This window comes from Meira miltonrushii, assembly GCF_003144205.1.
Source record: "Meira miltonrushii strain MCA 3882 unplaced genomic scaffold FA14scaffold_2, whole genome shotgun sequence".
NCBI classification, from domain to species: Eukaryota; Fungi; Basidiomycota; class Exobasidiomycetes; order Exobasidiales; family Brachybasidiaceae; genus Meira; species Meira miltonrushii.
Genome location: NW_020289944.1, coordinates 156,653 through 172,185, shown reverse-complemented (window position 1 = coordinate 172,185; position 15,533 = coordinate 156,653). Strand labels below are relative to the sequence as shown.

General features: G+C 43.5%; 6 protein-coding genes across 6 annotated transcripts; 3 read left to right on the top strand and 3 right to left on the bottom strand.

The window, feature by feature from the left end:
- Positions 1 to 324: 324 nt before the first annotated feature.
- Positions 325 to 1,500, top strand: FA14DRAFT_31729 (short chain dehydrogenase). The gene has a single exon (XM_025502175.1). It carries the CDS (start codon positions 503 to 505, stop codon positions 1,448 to 1,450), a length of 948 nt encoding a protein of 315 aa, XP_025354863.1. The 5' UTR covers positions 325 to 502; the 3' UTR covers positions 1,451 to 1,500.
- On the bottom strand, positions 1,485 to 4,868 carry FA14DRAFT_171332 (uncharacterized protein). Its single transcript, XM_025500325.1, has 3 exons — positions 4,689 to 4,868; positions 4,519 to 4,602; positions 1,485 to 4,451 (listed from the first exon to the last, which is right to left on the bottom strand). The coding sequence occupies exons 1-3, from the start codon at positions 4,726 to 4,728 to the stop codon at positions 1,552 to 1,554; spliced, it is 3,024 nt and encodes a 1,007-aa protein (XP_025354862.1). The 5' UTR covers positions 4,729 to 4,868; the 3' UTR covers positions 1,485 to 1,551.
- Positions 4,869 to 6,271: 1,403 nt separating this feature from the next.
- FA14DRAFT_108615 (DNA glycosylase) lies at positions 6,272 to 6,838 on the top strand (the record flags this gene model as incomplete). The annotated part of the gene is made up of 1 exon (XM_025495844.1): positions 6,272 to 6,838. A coding segment is annotated over one exon (567 nt), but the record flags the coding sequence as incomplete, so codon positions are not given.
- A 53-nt stretch (positions 6,839 to 6,891) lies between these two features.
- FA14DRAFT_31712 (uncharacterized protein) lies at positions 6,892 to 9,840 on the bottom strand. The gene has a single exon (XM_025502174.1). The coding sequence runs from the start codon at positions 9,798 to 9,800 to the stop codon at positions 6,915 to 6,917; it is 2,886 nt and encodes a 961-aa protein (XP_025354860.1). The 5' UTR covers positions 9,801 to 9,840; the 3' UTR covers positions 6,892 to 6,914.
- A 1,546-nt stretch (positions 9,841 to 11,386) lies between these two features.
- FA14DRAFT_163923 (uncharacterized protein) lies at positions 11,387 to 12,847 on the top strand (the record flags this gene model as incomplete). The annotated part of the gene is made up of 2 exons (XM_025499851.1): positions 11,387 to 11,462; positions 11,508 to 12,847. The coding sequence occupies 2 exons, from the start codon at positions 11,387 to 11,389 to the stop codon at positions 12,845 to 12,847; spliced, it is 1,416 nt and encodes a 471-aa protein (XP_025354859.1).
- Positions 12,728 to 13,807, bottom strand: FA14DRAFT_188638 (uncharacterized protein). The gene has a single exon (XM_025501669.1). It carries the CDS (start codon positions 13,497 to 13,499, stop codon positions 12,993 to 12,995), a length of 507 nt encoding a protein of 168 aa, XP_025354858.1. The 5' UTR covers positions 13,500 to 13,807; the 3' UTR covers positions 12,728 to 12,992.
- Positions 13,808 to 15,533: the final 1,726 nt, after the last annotated feature.

The following is a 15,533-nucleotide window of genomic DNA, read 5'->3' as shown; positions in this document are numbered from 1 at the left end:
ATGATGGTTTGAAGGGAAAGACAATCAGGTCAATTTCACATCCAAATCTTCTCGATCGTCGGAATTTGTTCTTTGTTGGAGGGTTGATATCTCTTTTGTTCATGTGACCATATGAGCAGGCAAGGCACTCTCCGCTCTACAAGTGTATTTCCGAGACCCCAGTTTCGGAAACCTGCTTGCACTTTTCAACGGTTTTTATTCGAACACTGCTTTTGTGCCTTATTGACGCGCATGATTACGTTGTCGGAAATGCAGCATGTATACCTACATCCGACCGTTGGCTGCATACCGTACGGCTGCCATTCAGTCGGAAATTGCATTGGTGGCGAAACAGCATTCAACGGAAAATAAATCATCTATCATCCTACTTCTGGATTAGACAGCCTCTTCCGAAGGTGGTGTAATCAATTCTCAAAGTTTCGAAGATCTTTTACTCGGCATTCACATTCCATCTTGCCGAGAAATAAAAGAAAGATAAGGTGTATATCATATCCATCTTTTCATGCCACCACCCAACTTTGCAATCTCTACAAATATGGCACCAACTGCATTGCCAGAACAAAGGCCATTCGTGCCAAGCAATGCAAACACTAATCAATACGGCGGAACAAGAACACCACCGCGTGAGACGGTCGTACAAGAATTACACGAAGAACCCGAAGTTCCCAACTTGTTCTCTTTAAGTCATGGTGCAATCATCGTGACAGGAGGAGCTCGTGGTTTGGGAATTACCATTGCTGCTGCATGTGTTGAATCAGGAGCAGATGTGTTCTGTTGTGATATCTTACCTGAACCATCACAAAAAGAATGGAAGGCGCTGCAAGAAAAAGGAAAACGGTTCAGCGCATCAATTCACTACAAACAATTGGATATTTGCAATGAACAAGATGTTGAATCATCTTTCCAAGAATTCGCCAAACAATCCTCTCGTCCAATCGTGGGAATTGCACACTGTGCAGGAGTAATGGACGAGCAACCAGCTCTTGATTATGACATGAAAGCATTCAATCGAGTTATGCGTATCAATGTTGATGGAACTATGAACGTTGCCAAGTCAGCAGCTCACATCATGAAAGAAACCGGTCAAGGTGGCTCAATTCTCTTGATTGCCAGTATCAGTGGCTCAATCACAAACCGAGGAATCACAACAACTGCTTACAGTTCTTCCAAAGCCGCTTGCCTGCAAATGTGCCGTTCCCTGGCCGTTGAATGGGGTCAATATGGTATCCGTGTCAACACTTTGTCACCCGGTTACATTCGTACAGCAATGACAAACTTGCTATTAGCAGACAAGCAAGCTTTGCTAAGACGTTGGGAAGATGATAACCCACTCAAACGTATCGGAAACCCTTCTGAATTGAAAGGTCCTGCCGTTTACTTATTGAGCAATGCCAGCACATTCATGAATGGTGCAGACTTGAAAATCGATGGAGGCCATTGCGCTTGGTAAACACCACACCTTCTCACAATCGTCACCGTATTTTCCCATACTTCAATTCCGTGAATATACTACTATACATGAGTTCTTAATATACATGACATGAAATTTGATTAATTGCCAACTCTTGCAGGTGAATTTGTCGAAACTGTAGGATATTGTGAAGATAAGATGGATTGTACTTGCGGCAGTAGAGAAGCCAATTCGTCCAAAGAAGCAACATCTGAGAATTCTAGCGGCGCCCGTGATGGTGATCTTGTGGTGGGTTTGCTATGTCCATTTCCACTTTCACCTACTTCTTCTTGTTCGCCCACACCTGCACCAGACCCACGCCCTTCTCCACTACGCAAACGTTGCAAGAGACGAAGCTCACGTTTGGACACCAGTGCATCGGTTCCAACGGCCAGCTCGACCAAGTCTGTATGAGATCTGCCAAGCTGTCTTTGTGTCAACACTCCATGAATCCAGCGAACGCCATCCCAATAAATCGCAATTCTCTCCAATGCACTTGCGAATTTCTTATAACCATCTTCAGCCTCACGCATCAAATGAATCGAACTACGTGGAACACCTCCATCTCCATTCTTTGCAATGGTTTGAAAAACATTGCCATTATCGACAAAATGTTGTTGAGATTCTTCCAATTCCGCACAGCCTGCAAGGAACAATGTCTGATTTGCCATCGGAACACTTTCCAAGATTTTGTTGTCGTATGCATCATCCAGTGCAACGACATCCGCACATCTCTGGACGGATTTACGTACAACCTTGACTGCATCCAGGGGTAAAAGTGATTTCCGCATTTCCACAATTGGTGATCGATTAAGGATAAAGAGCAAATTGTGGAACCACAAATGAAATTCGAGAAAGAGGTGCTTTTGCGTTGATGCTTTGAAGTTCACGGTGTTTAAGCGTAAATGAGATGGTATCGTTTCGTACGACTCGATCAATTCCGATTCCAGAACGTCTAGCTCTTTTTGAATTTCCTCTCGCGTCAATTCGTCTGGTAAAAGCACAGCGTTGATCGTCTCTGCAATTCGACCTCCAATTCGAACATGGCGGATATAATAAGCAAACAAGATGTTCGCATTATCGGGAGAGTCAACGATACTCGGCATTGGACATGTGATCTCACGATCTTTGATACTTGTCGGTCTACCCGTTCCAACGACAAGAATACGGTCCATCTGATAAACAGACCAGAACAATAATGCGTCATCGATCAAATCTGCATCGGCCATATCTCGTGTATCACGGGCAGTTGGTAAATGTCTCTGTAATCCTAAATCGATTGCCATTCTCAGAGCCATTCCACCGTAATTCCAAAATGCACTATCCAAATTGCATGCAAATTCGTGCCAGGCAATCATCAAGAATGCCAAAATTGTCGTTCTTCCAGGAACGGCTAAAGAAGTTGCCAAAAAATCTTTTGCTTTTCGTGCAAATTGTTTGCCAAACGTATGTGCTCTTTGTACAGATCGACCTCCAGTGATATGCGGATGGGTGGAGTAGCGTGCTGCAAGTGCACAAATGATATTGATCAACATCGGAGGAACGGACTTTGCCGGAGAAGGGCTTGTGCTGTTTAAGCCAAGTCGGGATTCCAGTCCAACCCTGTTCAAACACGGATAATGATCTCCAAGACGATCAAAGAAGATCGGTAAAAGTTCATTGAGAACCCATTGAGCTGGTACATCACCTTCAAACAACTCAGGCCTACTTTCTGCGCCTGATTTGAGATTGCCAAGATCATCTTCAGAGAGTGATTGTGCCTCCCCTTCCCCTACATCTTCCGTCTCTCCTGCCGCACTACTATTTGCTATCAGTCTTTCCCAATCCACCCTTTGAGCACCTGGTTTGGAGGTGGATGGTGAGTTGGAGTCGAACAAAGCTCTGCGAACAGAAGGTGTAAGTTTCAATTCCATTGAAATCTTTTTGATACCAGGTGAAATACCCGTTGGCCCAAGCAAACGGAAATATTGAATCCGTACAACTTCTGACGAACCAGTCTTTGAGTCTTGTTCTGTTTGCGTGGTTAACAAGGCACCCGAATTCGAATCCACAACACTCTCAGCATTCACACCTCCATCAATCGCTTGAATGGGATCCGTCTTTGTATTCCCGTTAAGAATCGAATTTGGCGGATCAACCCAAACGACTTTTCCAGTCAGCATGTCCACCATATCATCCGTCATATGTTCCGGTTCCAAACCAAGTGAAGACCAATCAAATCCAGCCAAGGGATCTGTTACAGCAGGTGAAAGTGCAGTTCCTCTTCTCAATATATTTTGTGCTCCTCCTCTTCGTTCCCACCACATCGGTTGATGAACATTGGCAGAATCTGTGCCTGAAACAGACATTAATGCCGTTGGCGTATTCATACCTGGCGTTCCCAGTTGTTGCGAGAAGGATGATGGGGAAGCATGAGAATCCGGTTTGGGCTGAGGTGTCAAGAGCGATGGAGGAGGTAAGTTTTGTCGCGATGCTGGACTGAATGCGGCCGGTGATCGAATCGGCTTCAGAGAGCTTGAAGCGGAGAAATAAGTATGCGAATCAGGAGGTGGGATAGGCGAAGGTGAAGGAAGATGCCGCTGATAATAGTTCAGGTTGTGATATTTGGGTGAATGCGTATTTGTGGAAAAATGAGGATTTCCATAGTATGACTGCTGAAAAGCTGGCGGAGGTGGCGGCAGGCTATGTTGAGGGTATAAAGCCGGAGACGATCGAAGTTGGTCACCAATCGATGATGTGATCGAAGATGGACCGGGTAAGGCTGTTGAAGGAGGCGGGAATGAGTGTCCCTCTACGGCAGCATTTGCTAGAAGTTCCAGCTGGTCAATCGCACGTTCAGCTCTGATAGATGATTCAGCGACATCTTGATCGGATGTTCTTCTATCCTTTTTTGCTTCTGTTGATCTGCCATCCAAAGCAGCCCAAAAGCAATCCTGGGATCGAGTTGCACATCGATGACACGAAGGTTTGTTGCCATCACATTTCAATTTGCTTTGTCGGCCTGTTATTTGTGTGGAGAGATTGTCAGACAATCGTCCTTTAAGAAGTAACCTTGACAGCACACTTACATGGTATACATGCCATGCCAACTCTACTAGCATTTCTCCCACGCTTTCTTGATCGAGGCATCTCTTTTGAGGAAGAAGGTGAAGCTGATTGGAAATGCAATAAAGTTTAGTCAATAAAGTGTTCGGAAATATAATTTAGTTGATTGTTTTGCCGAAAGTAACAAACGTACCACTGTGTAAACTGTTTGAATCCGACAAAGTACTACTCATCTTGATGATCGACAGTACATTCGGAAATGGAGTAGCTTAAAGAGTGATTTTATGTGGATTTGGATGATATCTCTCTTTGCTCCTCTTGAGGGAGGGAGGGGAAGAAGAAGTTTACCTATCGGATGTACACTTGCATTAAGTGCAACGCGCCGCTTTTTATTTTTATTATTGAGATTTAAACTATGGCTGGCGGCTGTTCAGTGGCACAGTTTAAAGCAAGAGACGCCTTTGACAAGAGACAGACAGAAAGTTGAAAGCGGGGAAACAAGCAGCACAACCTCGGAAAATAAGCAACAAGGCTAGCGTGTGACATACTAGAAATGGTATCAGTGATTAGACAAATTATAAAGTATAAAGAACGAAATGATGAGAAAATATACAAATGAAGAAACACATCCAAAACAATAAGCAACGAAATCAATCTTGTGAAGCAGCAGTATAACGAGGATAAGGTTTAAATCTGGTATCAAGTGCTTCCATCAATTTGAATGCGTCCATAGCTTGTGACATTACGATGGCATAAATTGAATCAGGTAAAGTGGATGTGATCAAAGGTATACATCGTGCATGTGCTCTTTTGCATTTTAATGCTTCTTCTTCTCCTTCTTGTATTCCATTATCATCCAATTTCCATTCTCCCGTTGCAACAGCAAATAAAATTTCATCTTCCGCATTTAATGCTGCCAATAGACGTGCTTTCCAAATAGCATGATTGGAAGGTCCTTGTAGCATTGAAACAGTTATGTTTTGCTGTCCAATTCGAACTTTATCTTCCGTATTGATGATCGACATCGTTGTTCCGCCACCTAGAACCTCCGTTTCCGAATCTGAATGAATCGATGCTGGCCTTGGTGAACAAGCCCTTCGAATGGAAGTGATTGCTTGTTGTGCGCTCGCAATGGACGGTCGATGTTCCAAACAAGCCGGAATACGAACGGCCGATTTCTTGCTGGAGAGAGAGGGAAGGAAGGTTGTCAGCTGTATGCAATCTTTTGTTTCTTGTATTCCATTGCTTCCCACCTGTAATTCTCCGGAATGATGAATATCCGACTTGCAATTATCCTTGCAAGAATAGGATAGTACGATTAATCGTGATCGTACTGAGCAAAAAGGTAGTTGAAGGAAGAGATGTTGAAGTAAAGAGGAGGTATCCTTGCGCCTGATGAAGAAAGGGCGGCAAATTAGCCCTTCCATCTGTGTGTGTGTGTGTGTGTGTTTGTGGGCGTCTTCTTTTTGAATGCAGCGGAGTTGCCTCTTTTTACGCGGTTCAATTGGGCGTCAAAATGTGGTTGGAGCCTTCTCATATCGGCCAAGGGAACCGTCCCCTTTGATGAGAAGAACTCGATCAAAGGTGCTGTGTATGCTATAGTAGCGTAGTCAGTCATGTGTCATGTACCTAATTTTAGATCCTTTTAATCTTACGCTAACGGTTTTGCTTCAGGTAATGATGGCTTCTCCACACTTGGTTCTTAACTTGCTCAGCATGTAATTGAGTATGGTGATCACTAGATCTCGATCAAAGAGAAATAGTGAGAGATATTCACCATCAAATACTGAAACATTTGGCTTAATTCAAGAAGAATTACAGCATAATTTATATCACTTAATCGTACAAGCAATCTTATGGAATCAAACAAGAGGTAAACAAGCCAGACCGATTCTCAATAAAATACTATCATTATATCCAACTCCGGGCAAATTAGCATATGCAGACGAAAGCTTTTTAACAGACATACTCTCACCCATCGGACTACATAAACAACGGGCAAAACGGTTGATCGCAATGGCACAAGAATGGCAAAGAGTGCCACCTAAACCCAATCAACTATTTAAAGCACGAGCTCCCGGTTATGAAAGCGGAAGTGACCCTGCAAATCCAGGCTGGGAGATCGCACATCTTCCTGGCGTAGGCCCTTACGCTCTGGACTCATTTCGAATATTTCACAGAGATCAGCTCCTTGGCTTATCCAAAGGTTGGCAAGCAGATCCCAACCAGGACGCCGCCTTTGAACCGGAATGGAAGCGGGTTGTACCGTTGGACAAAGATCTTCGTGCTTTCCTTCGATGGGCTTGGCAGAAAGAAGGGTATGAATGGGATCCACTCACAGGTCACAAAAAGCCCATCAATACAAATGGATAAAAATAAAATTCTCTAGAAGTGCCTTAAATGCTATACAATCGAAATCTCAAACCGCACCCCTTTGCTGTGCATCCAAATCTTTCCACTTTCTATCATCAACACGATAGTATGCAAACGGTCCACAAGGTGACATATTATCACGTCTTTGTGCTGAACCCCAAATACCATAAATGGGCGATTGTGTACCCGGAGGTCCTGCTTGAACGCCACTCAAAGACCAAGCATCTTCTCCGTCATATCTATGGGTGATTTCCCAATGCAATGCAACGATTGCTCGATTTCGATTGCATACATCTTGCGGTCTCTTTTTGGACAGCTCTGGATCATCATCTTCCGTATCGTAGATCGGTCGAACGGATCCATAACATTCTCCACGTGGGATCGGTTCACCTTCATCAATATACGTCCGTGTATGTCCGCGGAATCGTAAGATTGGATAATGATCTGGACTTTGGAATGCCTGACAGGTGCTAGGACCCTCTTCTGACTTCTTTTCTCCAGTCTGTTCGTCTGTTAGCTGGTCATCATACCCTTCGAAAAAGGAATCATATCGATCATTCTCATTGAAATACCTTTGTTCCTCCATCGGCAAGAGCTCCAAGCGCAATTGTAAGCAATCACCAAGCGCTTCACGTTCTCCTTCCAAACTTGGAGATCCTTGTGTATGTCCATAAGGGAAAGGGCCGAATTCTGGCGCTCCCTGATGATGACTCAATCTTGGGTCCGGTAATCCACGACTGATCGGATCACGAGCATTGAAAGATGCCCATTTTGTCCAGTCCAAGAATGCGTATGTACCAATCCATGTACTCTCAACGTGTGCCCAATCGTATGGCTTTTGCGGCTTTGTGGAATGATTAGCAGGGTCCCGTGTATCAAGGGCACCGCGAGTGTGATTCCATCCGACCGGTAATCCCAACACATTCTTCCACGCTTCATCAGGATTATAGCTGTTTCGAGATTGTTCGTTGTCCAAATATATCTGCCTTGCAAATCGATCACGACCAACCAAAGACGTTTCTAATCCCGGTAATCGAAATGCTTTACCCCATGCATGATTCAGAACCGCATGTCGTATATTGCAATACATCACGATCATGATACTTTCTAGGATGACCCAATCAACTCTCTTGTCCATTCTCCATACTTGATTCAATTCAGTCTCTCCATTCGTATGGTCATACTGTCCACGACCTTTGTTCATCTTTCCAGACAGGTGTGCAGCTTCGGCCCATGGAAGGCATCCTCGACTCATAGAAATAGCAAGAGCACGAATACCAAACAATGCCTCGGTTTCATCATCATCGTCGTCGTCTTCGTCATCCTCGTCCTCTTCTTCATCAGCTTGATCGAGCTGATGTCCAACAAAGTCCGGATCAGCTTCTTCATCTTCTCCCTCTGCCAAAGCGTCTTGTATAGCTCCTTCGTCTTCCTCTTCCCCAGACCGATGTCCATCAGATTCATGTTCTCCTTCCGAAATCACTTCAAAATTTTCTTCTAAATCTCGAGCATCTAGAATCCATTCGCCTTGCCATTCTTCATCTTCTTCATCTTCCCATTCTTGCGTTGAGCGTATCCTTGGTCCATCAATATTCACAAATCTTTCCCGCCAAGCACGAAGAGGGCCGAAGCTGTTCTCTACTCCATATCGTGCAGTATCATACACAATCTCTCTTGCCCTTCCACGTAGTTGTAGATTACCTTGATGTCCCAAGCTGCTGCCTAGAGCAGGTTCCCTGGGTCTTCTGTTGATATCCATTTGATTGATGAAAAATCGAAAGATGTTATGGTGCATCTCATCCGGCTCCTCCTCTTCTTCATCATGTGTATCGGATACTTCTTCATCTTCCTCTTCTTCAGGGATAGAGCCATGGTCAGAGAAGTCGGGATCATCACTTTCACTTTCTACACCATCAGCTCGCGCAGTAGTACGATTGTTCGATCGTTTCTCGTTAGAAGGACGGAAGCCGGGATGAATACCATGCAATACATGCAATTGTGCCGCCAGCTGCTCATCTACAAGCTCTAAAGCCTCTAAGTTGGCAAGACCAGTGCCGTCATCAAGTGTGATGAGATTGTTTCCTCCTCTATCATAAAGCAGATGGTGTAGTTCGGTAGGGTATGCATGTAGTTGTACGCGAGCTGATCTTCTCTTTGGCGGGGACAGCAAGCTGGTGCTTGCTACTTCACTTGATCCCTCAATACCTTCTTGCATAGAATGAGATCGTTTTGATTTCTTTGCCGTATTTGGTGATCCAGAAGAAGCCGATCGGGCTCGCTTTTCTTCCCGTTTCATAACGCCTTTGAGCTTTTCACGTTGTTCGGAAAGGTTTTTCAATTGCCATTGACGTATCAGCTTGATATCATCGCGAGGGTATACCACTTTGCGAAAGATGTCCATGCTTTCTGGATTGGTAAGCAGCGTTGTGAGATACTCTGCACTCAAGCCTAATTCGTTCTCATCATCGGTATCCGCTTCCATTTGAGACGCTTTACGTAAAGAGCGGGAACGAGCAACCGCAATCAAAGCACGAAGAGTTTCATTGTAGTTTGCATACAAGTCTATTGGACGTTTGTATAAATCCTTTAATCTCTTTTCTGCCCACGTTCTTCGTTGTACTTGTCTTGCATGATCGAAAGGTACTTTGTTTGTTCTTTGTGTGCTTTTCTGTTCGGGATTGGCAATTGTGACTGAGCTTGTTGAAGGGCACCCCAGGTTGACAAGATGATCTTGAAAGCTAGTTGAATATGTATCCCATCGATTGGCATATACTTCTTTCCATAAGTGTGCTGCATCTCGGATATAATCATGCAAACTTCGATTCACTCGGCTTAGTGATCCTAAATCCGAAGGTTCACATTTTGCCAATATTTGATGAAGAAGTTCTGATGGTAGATCTGTTAGAGTGCATTTTGATGACGTTGAAGTCATTGTGTTGATTGCTTGTGGAAATGGAAGAAGAAAAGAAACAATCATAAAGACCAACACTCGAATGCATTTATGAGCTAATCTATGCTGAGCACTTTATGCACACTGATCTAAAGCCGGCATCTTTTACGCCCAGGCCGGTTTTATGCGTGTAACCGTGCATTCATGCTCTGGTGGGGTGCAGATAGGCGGAGCGGAGACAAAAAAATACCCGCTCACGTCAAAGAAGAAAGAGAAGATTGCTATGATGATTACCATTATCGAGGGAGCAATCCGTACTTCTGTTATAGTTTATCCATAAGATATGCTCATGATGAATGTGTCTAGATTCATTGTGCGTTCCTATATGAAAAGGATAGAAAGTGTTCATTCTAGCCAATACCAATGTATGACACCTACAAGAGGGAGCTATCGTGTGTAAGAGAGCATCTATACTAGCGTTCGATTCAATGGAAATGAGAAAATGAAGGTAGATGCTCAAGGAGCTACTTAAACTCTTTGACAAACATCAGAAATCAATACATTGCATGTAGCGAATTATATAATCTTACAAGATGCATCTTGATCAGCTGCATTCACACATGCAACATTCATCATCGTATGCTGAACGGTCTACCCCGCTCTTTCAATCGGTATTAAAAGCGCAAGGTAACAATAGGATTCTAGTTTATGAAGTGTGCAGTGCAGACGAAGTGCCTCTAAGACCCTTGGGTCAACAAAAGTCTTTCGTGTGGCTTAGACCCTTTACACAATACTGCATCACTCAATACCGCTTGTGGTTATTTCATGAGACATCTTCCTAAAGCAAACTAGAATGATAGTTATATTCACTTGTTTGGGTGATTGTACCTTCTTATCAAGATAATCATAGCCATATTAACATCGAGAGCATCTTCTTAAAGCATTATAATCCAAACAGAATGCTGTCAGGGCTGTGCAGGATTTGCTCTCCGCATCATATAAAAATGGCCTATCAGACGCGTACACAGCTGATACCCTGCACGTCGGCCATTTCTACGAAAAGGTGAATCCCGACTGCTCTACATCCCACTTCTGTACGCACGCCATCGTTTTTGAAATCACGTCTTACACATCCCTGCAAATGTGGAAATTTTGATAGCGTCAAAGTACGGGCATTGGATTGGGAACACTGCTCTTATGCCTGCTATTGCTGTACCACTAATTCATTGCTACCATCTAGGCCCATCGTTTGATTCTACCGCTAGTACAAATGTCGGGATGGAGTATGCATAAACACTGCTCGTTGACCTATTACTCCTCCCAACTATTATCAATTCGATAGCCCACTTTGATGATAAAATGCCGTGGTTTAAATCAACGGTACTCAAGCCTGGACCGAATCAAGTCGGCGGGCGGCAAAAGAAGGAAAAGACCCAATTTTCAACTTCTTTTTGAGGATCCAGCCACAATTAAATGTTTGGGATGGATGTACCTCATTTGTACCTGAAAACAGGTACCCGCCAGAACTACTAAAAAGGTATAAAGTAGATGCAACATCCGCCCCTTTCCTTCGCTCCAACCTCCCTCTCCTTTACACACACGAACACCTACTCTATCCATATCACACAATGTCTCTCAATGCTCCTCCAGCCCTACATCGACATGGATCGGATGATTCGGAGAAAGGATATATTGATGACAAAGGTCATTTCATCTCTGCTGATGGCGGAGCAGAAGTGACCGTTTTAGAAGCCGATGACGCATTTGATGCATTGGCAGCCGAAGAAGAAACTCATGATATCAAATTACGCACGATGTCTTGGCAAAGATGTGCATTACTCTTATTTGGTGATCAAGTTTGTTTGGCAATCATGGCTCAAGCTTGGTCAATCAAGGTATTGGGTTGGGTTCCAGGTTTGATCACTACTTTCTTGAGTGGGATTTTGTTTTGGATTACAAGTTATACAATGTGGAAGTTCATCATGAAAAACCCGCAAGTCCGTGATATTTGTGATATCGGTTATCTCTTATTCGGAAAGAGCAATACAGCTTACGTAGCAACGGCAGTTATGTTATTGCTCAACAATATCTTGCTAATGGGTTTCCACGTCTTGACTGGTGCAAAAATCTTAAACACTCTATCAAATCACTCAATGTGCTCCGTTGGATTCGCTGCAATCATTGCGGTCATCAGTATCTTGCTCTCTCTTCCACGTACCCTTAACCATGTCAGTCTGATGTCCATCTTCAGCGCTGCATGCATGGGTATTGCAATCTTACTCTTTATGATCTTTGCAGGAATTGAAGATCATCCTGCTACAGGATATGGAGGTGATTACCCAACCGTCGGCTTGGTTCGCACGTATGCATTCCCACAAGAAGGTGTTACCTGGGTTGATTGCTTGAACGCAGTGCTAAACATCACTTTCTTATGGGTACCACAAATCTTGTTCCCCACATTTATCTCCGAGATGAGACAACCCCGTGATTTCCCAAAATCTTTGGCCGCTCTTGCCGTTGCTTCTTTCGTCTTGTTCACCGTTCCGGCAATCGTTGGATTCCGTTATCTTGGTCAATATGCCGAAGCTCCTGCTTTTGGAAGTTTACAAGAAAATTATAAAAAAATCAGTTTTGGTTTTGTAATCGTTCCAACGACCGTCATTGGCGTAATCTATGCAAATGTGACCGGTAAATTCCTTTACCGTTCTATCATGGGCAAATCTCGTCATCAACACAGCAACACTGTACTCGGTTGGGGTGCCTGGGGATTGGTGCAATTTGCCATTTGGGCGCTCGCCTTCGTTTTCGGTGAAGTGATTCCATCAATGGGTGACTTCCTAAGTTTATTGGGTGCTGCTTTCGATAGTCAATATGGTTTCTTATTTTGGTCCATTGCATATTATCATATGTACAAGAACAAGCTATGGACATCTCCTCTCCGTATCGCTTTGACTTTGATTCACATCTTTGTCTTTGCCGTCGGTCTATTCTTATTAGGTCCAGGTTTATATGCTGCTGTAGAGGCAATTATTGTCGATTATAGCGGTTCCACCCGCCCTGCTTTCACATGCAAAAATTTGGCTCTTTAAAAAATGTATAGTAGCTTTTCTCTCTTCTGGGCATATAATTCCATCGTCATTCAAACATTTAATGATTCTGCATAAAAATATAAAAGATAATTCATAGGAGTGGGATTCAATTTAAGATTAAATTTCCTTGATCATCCAATGCACATTAGAGTGCTGCCATAACGACGGCAGCACCAACAACAACTGCTGAGCCCATTGCAGAAAGTGCGAGGATGCCTGAAGCACCGTTGTGGCCGGATCCGCTGCTACCGCTGCTGCCAGAGCCGGAATTTGAGCTACCAGCACTTGTTGATGAAGATCCAGCGGCAGAAGTTGATTCTCCCAATAAGCTATTAACGATAACTTTGTAAGATGAAAGAGCTGCTTCACCTGTTTTAGTACCTAATTGTTGAACGTAAGCGGAAGAAACTTCAGCTTCAAAAGAAGAAGCTGTAACCAATTGACGAAATTCGGAAGAAACTTGAGGATTTGCCAAAAGTGAAGTTGCTTCTGCAAAAGCGGCAGAAGGGTTGGCTAATAAACTTGAAAGTGCTGCTGGATCTGTTGGAATTTGACGTTTTTCTACCCGAGTTGCAGGTTCAGGTGCAACGGCTGCCATGGCTGCTGAGCCCATTGTCAAGGTGACCAAAAGGGAAGCGATTGAGAATTTCATTTTTTGAAAAAAGTGGATTGGAGAGAGACTAGATGAGGTGATGGAGAGAAGAAAAGAGAGATGGGGTGGAATGGATGGGCTGCTTTTGAGTGGGTGCTATTGATCTTTAATGTGACTTCATTCATCATCACAACCGTTCATGTATGATCCGCATGGCTAGGGTGAAACACTGTTGACGTGCCTGCTGTACACGTTTTCAGGATTGATCCCGTTGCTGTATTCATGCGGGGAAACTAGTGACTGTGTACCACGGGCGTGGCGCATAAAGAAAAGAAAGAAAGTTGGCCGATAGACAAGACGTAGCACATGGACACAGGGTGAATGATTGACGCATACAGAAAGAATTACTGACTCCCGTGTTAGGAAATGAGGCGTAAACGCGTAAGACAACCATCCCTACGCAAGCATGCAAGCATGTTAACTCTTTCTATAAGTGCATTCATCCATCTATTCAAGCCAGACTTGACGGGCCACAAATTGCATTGAAAGAACAATCATGGTAAAAAGAATGAGCAGCCACGACTCAACAGAATTACGTTATTCTATTGATGTGTTGCGTCATGATTATCGATAAGCCCCAGTGTACTTTTGCCTCATACAATGCATGACATTATCCGCAAGTTAGGATTGCGTGACAGCTTACACCAACGAACTTGGCAAGTTGAAAGCATATAGATCAAAGAACAAAGGGAGCTGATGTTCTTCTCAGGAACATGATGCATGCATTATCTCCTGCATTTAACGGCCAAAAGTTGAATTTGGACACGCTAGTGAATTGTCTCTTTGTCTTCTTCTCCCTAGCAGCATCGGTTAACTATCTCATTGATAAACAGAACATCACTTTCATGCTCTTTTTTCTTCATTATTGAATACAGTGTTGTTCAGCAGTACAGGTGTGTGGAAGTGATTTATTAATACTTGCCCGACCTGGACAATCGTCATAGCAAGCCGCATCTTCCGTATTCACATTCACATCGCTTCCCTTTGTTCCACGTTTGTCTAGCAAGGGTGTTCTGCATTTCGGTTAATCATGTCAGTAATCCGGATAAACTTTCACTTGTTGGTAACAACTTCTCACCTTTCTCCAACTTCTGACAATGATTTCGGTACCGGTGCTGCAAGCACATTTGTAACGAGAAGCAATAAAGCAAAAGTGCAAAGAGGGAATTTCATGTTCATCTTTCAAAGATTGAGTTGAAATGCTTTCTTGTTTGTAAAAGGGTTTGATTTGACCTGAAAGGTAAAGAAGGAAAAAAATCTTGATGGTAAATAAATTGATCTTCATATCGACCGCGATATTATGAGATTTGTCCTTCCAAAAATAGTTTTTACGGATCTAATTATATCACCGTCTATCCATTTACTGATGGTCTTGTTCCCGGCTTTACTCGCGATGAGCTGAGTTTGTAAGCTCTGTTCATAAAAGCGGACCATAACATTCTCCGCTTCTAAAAAATGGGACACTTACCTAAGCAAATCGGTATACTGATTGAAGACACTGAAGAGCGATTGAGATTGTGATGGTGGTGATAGGGGAAAGCAACTTACTAGAATGAATCTCCATTATATACGCAAAATACATTGCATCTTTGTCATGCTTCTCTTAGCACACTCTCCCTAACGCCTAAAGAGCCTTCTTAGAAGGCTGTCAAAGCTGTGTCATTCGCCACTGGCGTTTGAGACAGAAAAATGACACATGCTACGCAAGAATTGATTGTTTGCAGATCGAGTTTTCTGCTTAAACTGCTTCATTAAGATGCATGCATTGCAATCAAGCCTTTTCCGGGCGCTGGAACATGTGTGATTGTTTTGAGAAAGTTCCGTGCTGTGCTCGATCCTTTTGTTTCACAACTTTTGCTATGAATCGATACGTCGATCTTCCAAGTGAATCGAGGCTTGAATCTGATCTGAATTCCCAAGTGCACAACGAGTCCAATATGAAAGGCGCAAGTGAACGCAATTTTCATTTGCCATTGGCGACCGCAATGCATGCCTCATACGCCAAATTCGGATAAATGAAGTGGGGAAACCGCC